The sequence below is a fragment of the Acipenser ruthenus genome, chromosome 2 (assembly GCF_902713425.1).
Source record: "Acipenser ruthenus chromosome 2, fAciRut3.2 maternal haplotype, whole genome shotgun sequence".
Taxonomy (NCBI): domain Eukaryota; kingdom Metazoa; phylum Chordata; class Actinopteri; order Acipenseriformes; family Acipenseridae; genus Acipenser; species Acipenser ruthenus.
This window is the reverse complement of record NC_081190.1, coordinates 25,059,186-25,078,233: the sequence shown is the minus strand read 5'-3', so window position 1 is coordinate 25,078,233 and position 19,048 is coordinate 25,059,186. Positions and strand designations below refer to the sequence as shown.

At 39.1% G+C, this 19,048-nt stretch overlaps 1 protein-coding gene across 2 annotated transcripts in view; it reads left to right on the top strand.

The window, feature by feature from the left end:
• Positions 1–1,030: 1,030 nt before the first annotated feature.
• The window catches only part of LOC117408617 (protein Largen), an 88,048-nt gene continuing 70,030 nt past the window's right edge, over positions 1,031–19,048 (top strand). The window contains exon 1 of one of the 2 annotated variants that reach the window (XM_058992584.1): positions 1,031–2,722. In XM_058992584.1, coding sequence (XP_058848567.1) covers positions 2,585–2,722 — 138 coding nt within the window. In that variant the 5' untranslated portion in view covers positions 1,031–2,584. The remainder of the gene's footprint in view (positions 2,723–19,048) is intronic. The other variant, XM_058992589.1, reaches the window with a different exon arrangement.

Sequence of the window (19,048 nt, the reverse complement as noted above, 5' to 3'; positions counted from 1 at the left end):
GTATACATTTTATGTTGTTTTTAGCAGTAATGAAATACAGTAGTTTCAGGTCTCCAGGTGCCCATTTCATTTCATTAGAAACATTATTTACATTGATAGGGCAGCAGTGTGGGGTAGTGGTTAGGGCTCTGGACTCTTGACCGGAGGGTCGTGGGTTCAATCCCAGGTGGTGGACACTGCTGTTGTACCCTTGGAGCAAGATACTTTACCTCGATAGCTCCAGTAAAAACCCAAATGTATAAATGGGTAATTGTATGTAAAAATAATGTGATATCTTGTAACAATTGTAAGTCGCCCTGGATAAGGGCGTCTGCTAAGAAATAAACAATAATAATAATAATAACAGTAGAGTACTATATATGATACAAATAGTTTAAAACAATTACAAAAAAAGAATCACATCATCGTTTCATGTTACCTTTCTTTACAAAATATCTAAATAAGCTGCCTTAGAGGCAGGATAAATCTCTTTTTAATTTGGTGACCCCTTATTTGTATTAAATGTATTATAGAAGAAGTATATTTTATCCGGCAAAGTTTAAAAATAGAGACAATGGAGTATTCATATTTAAGATTAATGTAATCTGTTGCACGATTAAATTGTAAAAATGTTTTTTTTTTTTTTTTTTTTTTGTTACATTTTTTTTTTTATCAGCGATCAACTCTTGAATCTGTTAATCGGGACAGACCTAATATATATATTTCCCACATATTGGCATTATCATATGTGGAATATAATTTGTAAAGCATAAGAATAAGAAGAATTAAACATGATGTTTCTGTTACTGTACCTTAGCAGTTTTGTATCAACTTTTTCAGCTTTGTCTAGCCATTATGAAACTTATCATACTGTACTTAAATAAATAAATACAAATTTAAAAATCGTCATATGTTTTCAATAACTTGCAAGAGTTGTTAAAACGTGCGGTAAGTGATCTTTCTAACAGGAAACAAGTTATAAAATGACATCACTTACTCCGTTTTTGAAGGTACTGTGTATAATAACCACATGGGCGAATCAGAATTGATTTGATGAAAAAAAAATCATTCAGAGTAACGAATTACTAGAGATACGACCAAGAATTGATTTTGATTTTTAATCCAACTACATTGTGACATAATGTCAAGGGCGATTAATTATTTTGAAATACAGTAACTGCTTTTAAAATATCGTTTTTCTCGGGCTGTGGCACCTTTACCCCCTCCGAGTTGCCTCTGTGATGTGAACTGTAAGTGCTCAGCTTTTATGTGAGTAAGGTAGTAACAAGGGACATGCTTGATAAAAGCCAGATGCTTTTTTTTTCTGATGGCGCCCGTCATATTTTACAACTATGTGTTTGCAGAAATGTACCGCCGTTGCTTGGGGACTTGTGGAAGAAGGTATTAAAATGTTTTCTGCGTTATTTTCGTTCGTCCATTCCGTCTGAGTATTTTCAGTTTTACTCTCACCATTTGCGCTTCTATACCCGTAGTGGATCTGCGTGATTTGATTATTAATTTACACTGTTCTGAAAATAAACACGAATTTAAAGACTTACAACGCAGTCTGTATCAGAGTGTAGTATCATTGTGCATTGGATATACAGCTGCCAGAACTAGCAGGGATATCTGGTACGATTTGGAAACAGACTAATTTTTTTCTTGAAGTTCCAGGTATAATGGGGGTGATCGGAAGCAATCATTGGCGTTATTAAATCATTATTATCTATCCAAAGTAGTTTTCTTTACGATTTTTTTTTTTTATAAAAAAAGAAAGAAAAAACAGAAGACTGGAATGAATTCAGTTGTATTCCTTGCAGTTTTTGGAGTAACCACTAGATGATCTCTATCCCCTTCCAGTGCTGTAAAGTGTGTCTTTCGTGTTGCTTTTTGAGCATTTATTATATCTGAAACCTGCGTTAGTACTTGAGTAGGCTCCACTTGATAAACATCCTGTACCAGTATTTACAAATACTGCTTATTTTTGTTCTTAACATAAGAAGGAAATACAAATAATACAATCCACTGTTGATGGAATGAGAGTATAGACTACCGTTTAGTTATTTACTGCGGATTTGTGATATGCATATGACTCAGAAAACGCACAGAGATTGCTTGCAGTTTGCAGAATTTTAGAAGGGCGATTGCGACATTTAAAATGTCTATTCTAATCTTTGGTCCCCTGGTCCTCCATTAGCAGTGTTTCATACTTTTGGTTTTCATTTTGAAATAAACAAACAAAATTAGAGAAATTCAATTGCTAAATGTGATGGGTATTAACACAGGACTTCGGATAGACTTTGGGAAAAGAAATGCAGTATTCCCTTTTTGGAAAGAACGTGGATTTATACCTTTTAGGACAAATATGTGATGGAAGACCTTCGTTTTCTATTATTTTACTCATATTTTTTTATTTATTATTACTAATTTTGCAATGCACTCTCGCGCAGGCGTGTTGGGTGGAATTCTGCAGCCCTGGCTCAGCGCAGTTCTAAAGAAAGGAAAGTACAGAACATAGACCCTAAAAATGAGGGGGACACACTTTTCTGACTGCGGTAAACGGATTTATTCGTGATCATAAAGACCCCCTGACTTGTGCCCAAGAATGTCAGGGAAACCAAAGGCAGAAACGTCAGAGGGAGCAGGCTCCAAAACCAAGGTAAAAGAACAGATCAAGACAATTGTGGAGGATCTGGAAACTGTCCTGGGTGATTTGAAGGATGTGGCTAAAGAACTCAAAGAGGTAAGTGGTGTTTTTTATAACCTGGTTAAACTTTTGTAATGTTACCGACCCGATTAGAAATCGTTTCACATATTTATTTATTTATGTATTTATTTATTTATTTTATTATTTTTTAAGTCCTAACAAATGTAGAAAATGTCAAAGTGTAATTTTACTGCGGATAACTCGTTAATTTAATACAACTGCGTTGTTTTTAATTGTGTATTTGTTTTAGTTGTTGTTTCTCTCATGTTTAATGTATAACCTTCCAATGTATGTTTAGCTTTCCTGATGCATTGGTAAAGTGCATAACAATATACCGTGTTGCTGGCATTAGGACGTGACCAGGTTCTCTTGAACCGAGTGACTTGGGTAGAAGCAATGTAATTTACATTATGCTGTGGATATTAAGAACCAATGCTATACATCACTTCAAATCTCACTGTAGCCCATGCTATCATGATTATATAAATAAAAATAACGATTGCATTAAGCATTTAATTGAATTACAGCATTACCAAAGCTATTCTATAACAACATTTCAAAATCAACCCCCCGCCCCCTTTAAGTTAAAAAACAGTTCATCCAGCTGTTTTTAATGGTGTTAGTCTGGTCCTTTTTCACCAGTCCCATATTATGAATCACAGTGTTTCTGTGTTGTTCCAGTTAACTGTATTGAGAAATGAGTATAATTGCAATGGAAATGTTAGACATTCTGGTCCTGAATATCAATAGTGTCTTCCGACAGTCCGAAACTCTCTGTCTCCGTCTGTTTGAACCCGACTTCCAGAACGTTGTTCCATCATAAAATTAAATACTATTCTGCATTTTTTTCCGACAGGTGGAATGGGTGCAATTTACATAAAGGTTGCGGAATAATTATTCAGTGTTTAAGAGAAACCTATATGTTAATGACGCAAATGACAGTTGTTACGTCATTTCAGGATTTCAATCAATGGACACCATCGCCATTGGTATAGTCAAAGAGACCTTTTTTATTTTAGCACGAAGCCTGTTAGAAATAGGTTCTCACCTCCATTAGGACTTCGAAACAGGTGGAACCACGAAAGACGGAAAATACTCAGTCCGACCACATCAACCCTTTTGATTTGTGCATGGGGGTATATTAATTAGGTACCTTTGCATAACATTCTTCATAGTGTCAGAATGGGGTTTTGCGACTGTTCTCATCCTTCCTGGCCATTTTTGATTTTTGCTCGGAACACAAAAAAAAACAGTCGGAAAGTTAAAACACCACCACAAATGACCTCCCCAACGGTCGGAAAAGCTTTGATATTCAGGGCCATTGTGACGAGCGGGGGAGGCAGAGCGACTGTTAGCCAGCGCCGGAGAGTGGCGCCTACCAATGGCAGAGCGCACGGGGTCTGGCTGGGTCCCAAAGAGCGCCGCGATGGACAACCAGAACAGAGAGGGACGAGCGGAGCATCGGGCAAGCAGTGCTGTCGTGACGGGACAGTGGACAGCGAAGCTGCCAAGTTTTGACGGCACCACTAGCTGGGAGGCATTTCATGCCCAGCTGGTGGTGCTGGGCAAAGTGTGCAGCTGGAGCGAAGAGGAGAAGACCCAGCAGCTGACAGTGGCGCTGAGAGGGAATGCCCAAATGGATCTGCTGAACCTGGCCGAGGAAGAGATAAGCAGTTACTGCATCTTGGTTGCCACCCTCCAACGCCGGTTCGGCAGTACTGGAAAACCAGACCTACTGCAAGCCTGATTCTGGAGGCGAGAGCGGGCAGCGGGAGAGAGCCTGGCCCAGCTGGAGACGTATCTGGAGAGGGAAGCCCGGCAAGCTTACGCTGATGCTGCAGCCTGAGAACAGGAGGAGCAAGCGCGGTTCCAGTTTGTTGAAGCCATGGGACAGGGTGAGCTCCGCAAGTACTTGCATCTTGCTAAGCCCAAGTCCCTTCAATCCGCTCTTCTAATCGCTCAGGAGTGGGAGGATGTGACCCAGGAAGAGAACAACGCCACTCAGCGGCCCGCAGTCTGGGGAGTCGAACGAGAGGGTGGCGAAGCCGAACAGGGCACCACGCAGCTGGCTGAGATCCTGTGGGAGATCGTGGCTGTCCAGCAGGCCATGCTGGGGCGGTCGGCCCCACCACCACCACCATCAACCACCCACTGCCATGCAGTAAAACTGGTGCTAACTGCTCTCGGCAGGAGCCGCGACCCAGACCCAACCATCCACCAACGGGAAAACAATTCGGGCCGATGTAACGGGAACCATCGACCCACTCCTCAAGCCCCAACCTGAATGCAGCACACACTGCACCAGCCATTGTCAGGAGAACCAGTATCGGGGCACACCTCCACTTATACTGCCAAGTGGAGGGCGTGTCCTGCACCGCGCTTATAGACACCAGGTCCACCGTCACCCTTGTCGGCCAGACATCTTCCAGCGGGCCAGCGAGACTAGCCTGGCCAAGGTGGAACCCACCGCGGTGCTACTGCGGACGGTGACCAGGCAGCTGTCACTGATGCGAGGGAGCGGGCTACTGCAGCTGCACCTGGGTGAGACCTCATTTGATTACAAGGTCTGGATTGTAGACATTCAAGACCAGTGCATCATCAGGATCAATTTCCTGCAGCAGGTGAGAGGACAGCTGGACCTGGAGAGAGGAACGATGAAGTTCGGCGTGGGGCCGCTGCAACTCCTGGACATGCCAGTCACTGCACTTGCCTCTGCTGGAACAACGACAACTGCCAGCCATTTCAAGGGCTCCTGCAAATGGTGCCATCCGGGAGTGAGGCACGGGAGGAAGATGAGGACAGTGGCAGCAGTTCCATACCTGGTGTGGACGAGAGCCACTCTCAGCGAGGCGGTGGAGAGCATGCACCAGCGCAGCAGTGAGGGGCTGGATGAACAGGAGAGCGGCCAACTCTGCATGCTACTGTGAGAGTTTGAGCACCTCTTTGCAGTCAAGCCGGAGGATGGAGGACAGACCGGCCTGGACTCCCAGCTGTGAACCACCATGCCGACTACCCCTATTTAGACGCGAGTCAGCTGAGAAAATCATTTAAGAGATGTGGGAAGCGGGGTGATCAAGCCGTCCAGTAATCCATGGGCTGCACCGGTGGTACTGGTCTGCAAGAAAGTTGGGGGTCTTTGGTTCTGTGTAGACCACCACCACCTAAACACCGTCACGAGGAGAGACTCATGCCTGCTGGCCCGCATCGATAAGTCACTGGACCTCATCGGCAGGTCCTCCTGGTGGCTACTGGCAAGTGGAACTCACCCCCTACGCCAAACCCAAGACCGCCTTCTCCATCTGACAGGGCCTCTGGCAATTCAACGTCATGCTGTTCGGTTTGTGCAATGCTCCGGCCACATTTGAACGACACAGTAATGTGTTGCATTAGGGAATACACACAAACGTTGTATTCATTTTAAACACCACATTCGTTTTTCAGTTTTATAGTGTTAGATATTTTGAAAATCACCTCTTACAAATAATTTAATAAAATTAGTTCAGTAGGATAAAAAAAAAATTCTGGCGAACTGCATTACTATAAACACTGCTAACATACGCAATTCAGTAGTGAACAATTTAAAGTTAAAACAAATGGACCACTAATGTAGATGCCATCCTCTTAAGTGCTATTAGAACATAATTCTGTTCCAAGCCAAATGTCTCCATCAAAACAAAGCCCCAGTGCACGTTAAATAAGACATTTTACTAGCGAGAGGAGGCCACTCGGCCCAGCATGCTCGTTTGATTGTTAAAAATCTTGCAAAGAAAGTAAATTAGACAAAAGACGACCACTATACTTACCATAATAAACTGCAAGTACTTTTCATTGCTTTCATGCTGAACCTGTAGCCGTCTGCATGAGCGGACTTGTGTTGTGTGACTGGGAACCTCTGCAGGTGAGGAGTCACATTGATCCTGTTAGGGAAACTGATATGCTGGCAGTGAAGTCTGTATTCATCCTGGTCTTTCCACCGCTCATGCATCGTTTGTAAATATGTGCACAATATATTCAAATACAATACATAATAATATGTCAAAAATCTGTTTCTCATACAGTACGCTGTACCATATAAAAAAGCATATTTTAAACTAAAAAAAATAAACAGCTCGATTGAAAAATCCTGCCTGTTTTCAATGGTTTCATTGTGAAATCAGATTAGAAAACGCAACATATTTGTTGCAATTAATTTTTTTATTTTACACACACAGAAAATTAATAAGGTGTTTCCACTTTGGAAATCCATGAGCTGATTAAGATACAGATTATGACCCTATTTATTTGAAGAAACTCCTCTTTAATGTAACATAATCCCTATAGGAATGCTCCTTGAAAATCCTTTTATATTACACGATTCATAATAGGAGCAGATTCATACTTTAAAGCTTTCCAAATGCCAAATGACGTTTTTGAAAGTGTAGCAGCTGGAGTAGTGATGCAAGTCGGTTACGATCAGTTTGTTTTTTTTATCAACTCCTTCAGTTGTTTTTGAAGTCCAATTGGTTTGCAGTATAACTGAAATAAAAGTTTAAAACAGAAAAACTGAACTGCATTTGTGCAGCCAATGGAGCAGGACATACCGTTATTACACACGTGTCGTTTTTTTTAACTGTGACTAATAAGCTCAATACGGTGTTATTGCGTCAATCATACTTAAGGCCCTGTCAAAATCGCGATGTCATGGGCTGCACGGATATCGTGAAATTGGCCCAATAGAAATAAAAATAAAAATAATTTCATAATTATTTATATTTCATACAAAAAATGTAAAAAAATCACATTAACGATACTGTACAGCTTTGCTATGTGCCTGCATGTAATATTCGCCATGTGCAGTAATTGTGTCATGTCACTATATGCAATCTAAGCGGGAAATTAAAATACTACACACTGTAAACAAGAAAATGGATGTCTCTAAAAAGGCTAAAAATGTCATGTAAAGCAGTATCCAGCAGGAGTTTTACACAGTGATGGAGGTAAGCTCTTGTTCTGTATGTCCTGCAACGTTACTGTAGATCACTACCGAAACTCGTCTGTTGACAGGCATTTAGATTCACCGAAAAGAGAAAGGCGGAAATCCAGAGCAGTACTGCAACTGCTTTACTTGCAAAGAAACAAAAAACGGCGACTTCCGTGTTCCGAAAGTCCACTTATTAAATTTTGACCTGACAGAGGTGTTTGTTTGCGCAAATATCCCTTTTGAAAAATTGGACAAGCAAAAGTTACGGAAATTCTTCAGACAGAGTGTAGCAAATGGTGGAGTGATTCCTTCATCAGCCCAGCTGAGACATGAATACTTACCTAAAGTTGCCGAGTATCACAAGCAGGAGATTATGGAATTGGTAAAACAGTCTGGTTGCTTGTCAGTGGTCACACTGATGCGTCTACTGATGCCCAAGATCAGTATGGGTTACACATTGTATTTGTTTTTAAAGACCTAAATGGTGAGCATGCACCTGACGTACTAGAACTGAAAGCTGTTCTGCAGATACACTTTACCTACAGGCTGTTAATTACAACACCGTTTCACAAACTATTGTAAAGTGCTTGAGTAACTTTTATGTTAATTTTAATGTCAGTGCATTTATCTTTATATTTGCTGTTTTAGAAAATCTGTACATTTATTTTATATTTCCGTGCACATTCTGTGAAATACGATACTTTGTCCGTGACAATGCCGTGAATTTTAAAGAAAATTTCTTCGATTTTCACAGGGCCTTAATCATACTTCTGTAATATACAATTAGACACAATGTAGAAAGAATAAAATAATGTATTAAGAGACATTCAGCTTTTTTATGTATTATTTTCCTTGTACACCTATTGTTGCCTCGGTCGGTTGTAAGTGGCTAATCACGTCTGAGTGGTTTTCAAAATTATTTTATCAACATACTGCCTCCCAAAGGAAAATACGCAACTTATCGTTTAGTAAGATGGCTTATTATAGCCCTTTACTGTAATAAAACTGATTATGGATAAGGACTTTAAACTTGAATACAATTAATACACAGATAGAATGCAGCAACAAAGTAATCAGACAAACAAAACTAATTTCATTACATACACAGTAAATGAAGCTACCTTAATAAGAGTAAAATAACCTGGTCACAGAATCAGATGTTTTCAATAAGACTCCAAACAGTAGACTACAACACCCCTTTGAATCCAGGTGCTTTAAGCCTCAAACGACTACCGGGTTTGTCCATGCAGCATACCGTTTGATTGTTTTTCAGCTTCGCCCACGTATTCTGGTTTCTCATTGGTTCGCCATTTTCTTTCAATACTTTTTCATTTGGCTGTTTTAGTCAGTTTAGCATCATTATTTGTTTTTTATTAGGACTAAATTAGTTGCACCCAGAGTAATTTAACATATGCAACAGACTAAAATATATTTTTTAAAACTCAATAACTTTTCTTAGGATGCATTTTTTAAACAAATGTTTAAGTTAATGTATGGAGGTTGAGTGTTTGTGTATGCCTGAAACCGAACCCAAACCGTTATTAGTTATTTTACTGTATCGCCTTTTTCCTGTTTCAACATCTTTATTTTGCAGTGGGTAGACAGTTTCCTGGTAAAATATTGCATGTTAAGGTTGCTGAGGTTGTCTCCTTTACAGTGCAATGCAATGTTTGGAGGTATTATGGTTTTACAACAAAAATAAATGCTTTTTTAAACACAATGATTGTTATTTGATGTTGTGGTCAGGGGGCTGGTATAGTGTTTTGTTTGTATAGGACTGCGGTGTAACCAACGTTCTAATTCCAGACACTGAGGCCTCATTTACTAAGCGGCGGTAATTTGGCCAGAATTGCAGGAGGAAAATTGAGATGACTACGCATGGTATTTCCCATAGTGTCACGCCCGATTTACTAACGAATTAGAAGCAAAGATACCAGTCGGAAAAATTCTAATTAGCATACAAATCTACGTGTCCTACTACAATATGAAGCCTACAACGCACCAGCATGGTTTGTTTTGTATTACACGTAGAATGGACAAAAAAAAAAAAGCCTGCCAGGTATTCATTTCATTTTACTACTGTACTGTTTTAGCCTATTGTACATATGTATATTTTTACATAATGTAATGTGTACAGAGAACACATTCATGTTGTTTTATATGCCGTCATATTTATTAGGCTATTTTTTTTTTTTTTTTTTTACCAAACAAACATACATAGATTGAAAACATACAAATGCATATATACTACTTTAATTAATTAATGTTGAAATATATATATATATATATATATATATATATATATATATATATATATATATATATATATATATATTGACATCCTTTCAATATAACATGTGGATTCATCACAGCTCCTTTTGACATGAAATCAGTTACAGCTGCTCAATACAATACTCTTTTTCACCAGTCACCAATCATTGTATTTTGTATCTTGCTCTTAATTGTACTGTAATTCTTGATAGGTATTGTTTTGTATACAACTGTAAGTCGCCCTGGGTAAGGGTGTCTGCTAAGAAATAAATAAATAAATAATAATAACCTCTCCAATGCTTGATTGGATTCCGAACTGTAGATAGTCTGGGCTATGGGCCAGGAACCTTGATGTTTCCACCCACCTTTCAACATGGTTTGCATCCTCAGGGGAATAACATAGCAATGTGTCAGTACTTATGAGCACAGCTGAGGTGTTTTAGGTATTCTTGTTACTTACTCCCAGGTATGTGTTACGGTTGGTCAAGCAGTTTACAACTTGGAACATTTATCCCATAGTAAGAAGGTCCTCTTCTATAGTATTTAAATATCCACACTCACTCCTTAAACAGGGCAGCACGTATCACGTATATTTTTGGCAAATCTAAATCTCTTTTGTTTGTCTTGATGGTTTAACCTCTGTTTTTGATTTTCTTCAGACCGGAAATATGATTAAGGATACTAGGATGTATATTATCTGCTGAATAAAACTAACCACAATAATGTAAAAAGAAATACAATCCAAGACGGAAACCAGGCATTTAAGCTTGATAACTAAATTATGTGTCTGAGGAAAATGGCTGGTATTTAGTTCAGTTACTAAAATTACAGTTATAAGGTATGATGTAGGTCTGTGTAAGATGAATGCTGGTCTTTAAGGCCCCTTAAGGGTATTTTCTGTTCCACTTGCTTTACTCAGCCCTGCTATGACTCATCATTTCCAATGATCCTCCCAATCTGTAGCCAGAAGAATATACTTCAATATTCATTTATTTTGGAAGTAACATGTTAACTAAACTAATGTAAAGCTTGTTTAAACACATTGATAATAATAGTTCTGTTTAATAAATACAAGAAAGCCCATAAAACAGTTTTTTTTTAGTTTATATATGTATCTTCAACTTGTCTTGAAGGAACTTACTCTTGTTGTTTGTGGTTAACCAAAATAGAATAGAAATTGAATGTATTCATTATTAATCATCCCTGTGAGGGGACCTTGTATTATTTTTAATTTTTCCACCGCTGCCGGTATTGGAACTGATAATACTTATATCATAAACTACTTCAGCTTGCAACTACACATTTGCAGTCTAATGGAAACCCCACAGGCAAAATCTAATGACACCCTTCACTGGCCTGTGAACTAAGATGGCTGGAGTCATTTTGCTCTACAGATTATTAAGACACAAAGCTTCCAGATGTTGGCTTTTTTACCCAATATACAGCTATGTTCTGTGATTCTGTTGGTCATGTTTGATCGTGGGTATCGTACAAGAAAAATGAACACTTTTGTGTCAATGCCACGACAGCGTCGATGCCTTCTATCTCAGATTCAGTGATTTCAATGGGCATTTAACAGTACTTTGGCCATCGAACACCCCACAGAGGTCTGTAATAATCTGAAGAATAATGTACACCCAACTGTGCACAATAAGGCTGTAATTCTATCAAGGGTTTCTGGTGACATAAATCACGAGAGCACTAGATTATTTATTTTGATAAAAGAAAGAAATGTGTTTGGAATGACTTTATCTTGAAGTATGAGATTTTCACCATATTTATTAAGTGTACAGTATACATAAGTTTGCCTATAATACCGTCATCAGTGAAAAGCATGTAGAATTGTAGGCTAAACTACAGCATTTGGATATTCCTTTAAGTGGTATTAAAAGGCTAACAAATATTTTTCTGCCACCAATTTTTTTTTCCCCCCTTGTATTCGACTATATTATAGATGCTATGGTGCTATACATAACCAAATTCTGTCTGCCTGCCTGTATATCTGTCTATCTTCTGCAGTTGTTATTAAGCTATCTATTTGCTTTGCAAACTGGATTAAGAAAAATATATTAGTTGCTGCCCTTTTTCCCATTAATAATAAATATTGGAAAAATAAGGTGCTTTATGTCATCTTCTAGTATGACTACCCAAGGGTATCTTCAGTATAAGCCTGTATTCATTTCACACAGTACAATTGAATATACCTGATTGAATTGATTAAGTGCAATACTGGCTCACATAAATTAAATACTATACTTAAAGGTTTCTTGGGAACCAAGCTGGGCCGGTGCTGGGATTTACTGGGCCCTGGTGCACGATAAGTGATACAAAGTTGTTAGTAAAGTTGTTAGCATTGGCTTATTAAACAGAGAATAGTCAAGGGATTTTGTTCAGCTCATGCTGTCCACTAGAATACACAGATTAATTTAAGATTATGATTCTGTTTCACTACTGTTTTTCTGTATTGTCTGAGAAATTCATTCAGTCTCTATATACCTTCCAAGCACAGTAACCAAGGTTTTTGAGGACCAATCATTTTATTGCAATTTCTGTAGCTCCAAATCTAAAAAAAAAAAAAAAAAAATCAGAAAGGTAATGACTGTTTTCCCTCTTCTCCTTGCAAAAAATACATACTAGATTGCGTCAGTTAAGCCAAGGCTGTGAAAATGTAATTGTAAAAGTTCAAGTGGAATTCACCACCAAGGGCCCATCAGGGGTAAAAAAAGAAGAACCACAGAAAAAAAAAACCTTTGTGCATGTGTTTTACACAGATCTGTAAACACTGCTCAGTAAATCCCTCCATGATCTGCATTGATTGCAAGATGAAGGTTGAGTTTGGATTAAAGTACTACCTGCTTAATGTGTCTGAGATCCACGCTTATTCTATTATGCGGTCCCTAACCTGAAAAATTATAAATTGCATGGAGCACAAATTGCATGGAGTACATTTTCCAGTTATTGGAATAAGCACTAACATGTCATTGCCCTATATGTGACCTTGGATACTGACACATACGTATTGCGGTACATTACAGATCTTTACATTGCATTTAGTTTTAAAGCACACCCACCTCTGAAAAGACAAGCTTTCCATCCTTAAAGCATTTCTGTGGCGTCCCCCCCCCCCCCCTTTTTTGGATTTGATTAATACTACAAATCTCTAAAAGGAGTTCCCGCTGACAGAGTATATTCGCTACACACCTCTCTATACTGATTGGGGATTGTGGGTCCATCCCATAAACCAGCCCTGTTGCTACAGCAACGGTGAATTTTACTGGGTGTCCCGGATGTGTAGATTATCAGAGTAACTGGGTTTACTTGCATTTGTAGGTACGCTCTCCTGAGTGCCAGTATTTATTTTTATTGCTTTTCAGCTGGTTGCTTCCTTCTCTCACTTTCTGTCTATCAAGCAGCCAATCCACCATTCGGCTGGACCTGGAAGAACCCGGGTGTGTAGCGCAGCCTCTTTTTAACTGGTCAACCGCTCTCTGGGATACGCCCCTCCAGCCAATCAGGGACTCCCAGTCAACCAAACCCCTGACCGAGGCTCCCTCTCAATCTGGTGCCTGGCAACGCTTCTCCCACAGAGTGTCCGAGCAAATCCTGCAGTGACACGGATGCGCCGAGAAGCCAGTGACAGGCCCACCCCTGTTACAGCCACTTTCATAGTCCTTGCTACTATCTTAAGTTACAACAGATACTTTTGGTCTATGTTAGTGGGATTTCAAAAAAGCAATCTACGCTGGATATGTTTTTCAAGAGAAAGGGCACGTAATTACTGTATTCAGCATGTAAGTGTGCTTTATATTTTTTTAATTTCTTAATTTAAATGTGGATCAATGTGAAGTGGGCAGCAGTGTGGAGTACTGGTTGGGGCTCTGGACTCTTGACCGGAGGGTTGTGGGTTCAATCCCAGCTGGGGGACACTGCTGCTGTACCCTTGAGCAAGGTACTTTTACCTAGATTGCTCCAGTAAAAAAAAAAAAAACAACTGTATAAATGGGTAATTGTATGTAAAAATAATGTGATGTCTTGTAACAATTGTAAGTCGCCCTGGATAAGGGCGTCTGCTAAGAAATAAATAAATAATAATAATAATATTATAATGTTATAATGAAGTGAGACTGTATTATATAGTACATATGGACTGGAGAGGAGAGCTATAGTGGAAAATTATTGACCTGAGGGAAGACTGTTGTTACCGATGGGGCTATAATGCCCGAAGCCACTGAGTCTGTAGTACATATTTAATATATGAGTCAGTGACTCAAAATAATGAGAGGCAAGGTTGGATAGTAAATATGATTTTATATACTTTAAAGCCATATATATTTGCAAGTCTTTTATTATGCGTGTTTCGCGTATAAAAAAAATGTAACATTATCTTAGTGCTGTAAATATAATGAAGTACTTTACACTACCAGTGCAACAGGGCGCCAACATTTCTGGAGAAAAACAGGTTTCATGGGTGTGATTCGCCAAATATTTTTGGCCTTACAGTATTTTGTTTAACTATAGCTGATACAGCATAAGTAAATAACAAAATAACATAAATAAATAACAGAAAATGTTTTTGAAGTTCCTACCGCAAGTTTTTTTCTTTCTTTTGTAGTATGTTTTGGAATTAATTTTCTGTTCGGTCACAAAATCGCCCGTTCAGCAGTTTTTGGAGGGCGTTCCTTTGAAAAGGGGCGGGACTAACATTGATGTGAACCAATCACATGACACAGACGGAGACTATTGCCCGGTGGTGTAAGGATGTGAAAGCAATAGTTAAATCTGTGTTTGCGCCTATGATGAGGCTTTAACCAATCACAGGCCAGAATTTCCAAGCACTAATATATATATATATATATATATATATATATATATATATATATATATATATATATATATATAATTATATCATTTATAATTATTATTTATTATTTATTTCTTAGCAGATGCCCTTAACCAGAGTGACTTACAATTGTTACAAGATACCACATTATTTTTACATACAATTATCCATTTATACAGTTGGGTTTTTACTGGAGCAATCTAGGTAAAGTACCTTACTCAAGGGTACAGCAGCAGTGTCCCTCACCTGGGATTGAACCCACGACCCTCCAGTCAAGAGTCCAGAGCCCTAACCACTACTCCACACATATATATATATTTATATATAACAGTTTCAATGTCAATACACAGATGTTTATCCCAATGGTCTTGCTTTTCTGAGCCTATGGCATAGCCGCCAATAGCATGCGTTCTGTTTTATTTGGCTGGAAGATACTGAGTTTCCTTCCAGAAAAAAACACTTTTTATCTTCAATTAGTAATCTGTGCCATGAACATGTCATCCCTAGGGCAAGTGCAGTAAACTTGGCCTCAAGCTCCGATTTCTGTACTTCTACAGCTTGCCCTACTCTGAACTGAACTGTTAATATCGCTGCTGTAGGACTTCCTTTTTGCTATCCTGACATTGTGTGCAACTCCACTTGGTTAAAAGCAGAGCTCTGTAACCAAATCTAAACAAAACATACATCAAACAAGACAACACAAGAACATTTTTATATATAGTGGAGGCAGTTGTATATACAGGTAGTGGACAAAAAAATGGAAACACCAATGTAAAGTCACTTAATAGGCCGTTGGGCCACTATGATATCCTACTCTGTGGAGGTCTCAGCGGACTGTTTCTGATGAAACTGGCTGCTCGCACCCCAGGTTGAAATTTGCAGTCAATTGATCTGCAGTTGCTTGCCTGTTTTGCCTTACACTTCGAATTAATGCACGGATATCATGATCCTGGAGTATGTGCTTCCGCCCACTGTTGCCCTTTGCTGATGATGTCTTTCCCTCGGAGTTCCACGCCAACATCACCTTAGACACTGTTGCTCTTGAAACATCAGCAGGTTGAGCTGTCTTGGTCACTGAAGCGCCTGCCAAACGCGACCCAACAATCACCCCTCTTTCAAAGTCACTGAGGTCTCCTCTTGCAGCCATGCTAGCCATAATTATAGGCAACCAGGCCTGTCCAGCATTTTTATACATGACCCTAGTGGGTCCTTTTGAATGAATTGGAAAGGCAAAGGCATGTTGAGGAATAAATTATAATTGTAGCAGTAGGAAACTCATAAATATTTTAGTTGCAAGAAAGAGTAGTTCAAATGTTGTGAGTCGTTTCTTGCTTATATTTTTATTCCTCTTTGAAATTGTCCTTCAAAAAAGAGGTGGGCGGGCTACCAATCCTGGAGAAAAGAGATCAGCCCTGCCTCTTATCCACTCTGAATGTGCTCAGTGTCTGGCCAGTAGGGTTCGCTGTTGCGCGATGAGGAGAAGCAATCCCTGCTGGTTTCCCATCCCCACCCTGGGAGCGTCAGAGCCAATATGACGCCCTCTTTGGATTCCCCAGCAAAGTTCGGCCTCTTTGCACAGCCCGGATGCAAACTGGCACCGTCCAAGCTGTGTGACTCATCCTGCGCTCCCCGCAGTAGAGCTTTAACTGGATGAGCCACTCGGGGACCCCGTATTGATCTATCTTTAAGGCCATTGATTGAGATAAGAAGAGTTCAGTGAAACTGTCCTGATTTGTGTTTTCATTTCAGTGCAGCCAAATGTCACATTGAAGCACAGATTGTCCCTTTTCTGAAAACAAAAGTGACCTTTAGTCCTCCAGCATCTGCCCTAGTAGTGCAATGGATGTAATGATGTGTGTGCCTGGTTTGTGTTTAGGAAAAGGTGTCCAGAAAGTTGTTGTTTTGTAATTTTTCCAATGTAAATTATTTACATTGTATTTGTATCATCTGTTATGCTCAACATGTAAGCAAAGGAGTTGAACGTTAGACAAAATATAAAGTTGGAATCTGTCTGCAATGCAAAAAACAAAAGGTTAATTTAGGGACAGGCAGAAAGACGGCTCCACTTGGATCATTAATGTTGTTGCAGCAGCATTTTTGCTTTCATGCCACTCAACTGGAATGTTTTAATCACAATTATTTACAGGAAACTCTACTTGCCAGATACCAGATGCAATATGCAATACACAAGTCTCAAATCTCAGAGAAGTTAACTACTTAATTGAAGACCAGCCAGTGGATACTTATTTCTGTTGTGACATTTTTCAGCTTTTGTGAAGCTTTAAATGGCAAGTTTGATATTACATGTTTTTCATGTAGTTTTTGTTTTCTGTAGCTCAGGGATGCAGCAGATGGCAAACCGAGAAGATAATACCCTTGACACATCAGTGGCGCCCAAAAGTTTTGAAAACGTAAAAACCTCATGTTTTCAATGTAAACTTCTCTAATTTAAGGCCAGACTACAGGGGTCGCTGGTGCGCGGTGAGCTGAGGACACCCTGGCCGACCTAAGCCTTTCCCTCCCCCTGGGCGGCGCTCGGCCTATTGAGTGCCACCCCCTGTAAGCTCCCGTCCTCGGTCGGCAAAGGAATAGCGTGGACTCGAACTCGCGACGTCCAGAGTATAGGGCACGTCCTGCACTCCACACGGAAAGCCTTTACTGGATGCGCCACTCGGGAGCCCCCAATAAGTCAAATTTCTTATCAACGCGTTTAGTTTTCAATTTGAAACTATTCTGTAAGACTGCATTTGAAGTTTCAATTTTTTGTAATTGTTGTAAACTATATTATTTTATTTTCTGACTTATTTTATTGTTTATAAATATAAACCGATTTATTTTTTTTACATTTACATTTTCACATTCGTATTTTACTTCATATTTGGAATTCAGGTGTTTTATTTAATAGTTCCTGCGTATTTGAAAACTAGATTTTTACAGCTGTTGCGGGGGAAGTATATCACTAACGGGTGTTTTAAGTTTATAGTTTCAAATTGCAATTTTTGCAAAATTGTTTGCGCATTTTGGCAAACCAGGAACAGCAAGTCACATTAAAAAAAAAAAAAAAGTAAATTCAATTTTACCTTTTTTCCCCAATTTACAATGTCAAATTCAAATATTCCATCACAACATTTACCAGCAGGAGGACTGAATATCAACGGGCAACATCCGTTCCCGCTGTCAAGTCAGTCACCTCACCTGACTCGCAAGAACCATAGCAACAGATGTTACCAAGGTACTAAATGCTGGAGACAAGCCGAGGGCTGAGCAGGGCGTGCCGGGTATGGCAACAGAGAGTCTGGTTTCCAAGCACCGAAGTGAAGATCGCTCTTGTTGTAGGGGAGAGTTGCAGGTTTGCTTATTGTTTAGTATATAGTTGTTATTACTTTATGTTTTGTACAATACATATTTCTTCTCCGGTATAACATGCAAACGTTAACACAGCTGATCGCTAGCTAGAACAGAGAACATCTGAGTCGAAGGTCACGTCCACGTTTCTGTTCACACGTCGGTTTGGGCGCTAAGGGCCGATGACGTGCGTCGGATTATTGTTCAGTGAAGCTTTGGTACGATGCACCCCCCTGATAACCTTGTCACCGCCCCGCAGTTTGAAAACCTCTGGTGTAAACTATGTGTTTTAGATACCGCATCTTTAATCTGAAATGTGTTCCAACACATCTCTAGAGAAAATAGTCTGTTTCTTCAAAGGGAATAACAAGTGAACACATTCAGCTAAACTAAACTCACAATTACCAATTATTTGCAAAGATATCTATTTACCATCTACAGTACTATTTTAGTCGTGCTCCAGCTAATGTGATTCATAATGTTTGCTAGTTGCAGCCCTCCTGTGGAAAAAAATAAATATAACATGTAATTTATTTCAAATAAGAATTTCCTTAATGTAGCATGTACTCAAATAAACAGCAAGAACAAACTAAATAATGAATATATAAAAATAATTTGGGGAAAAGATAAACCAATACTTAAATCAGTCAAAAAGAGAAGGATAGTCCCATACCTATAACTGGGGTGTTTTTGTTTTTAAATTTGGAGTTTGTTAACAATCAAAACTGATTTTGTATAGAGATTTACCATGTTCTAACTTACAACTGCCAAAGTAGCAGTGGGACAGAACAGGTGCACAACCATTGAGGTCATATCTAAAACAACCTTAATTCAGAAATTCAGCTATCCAGCTAATTTTCTCTCTGATTTGAGAATGATAGAAAACACACATAGCATATTAAACAGGTAAAAATTAAATCATTACAAAATGTATATAGTGTTATAA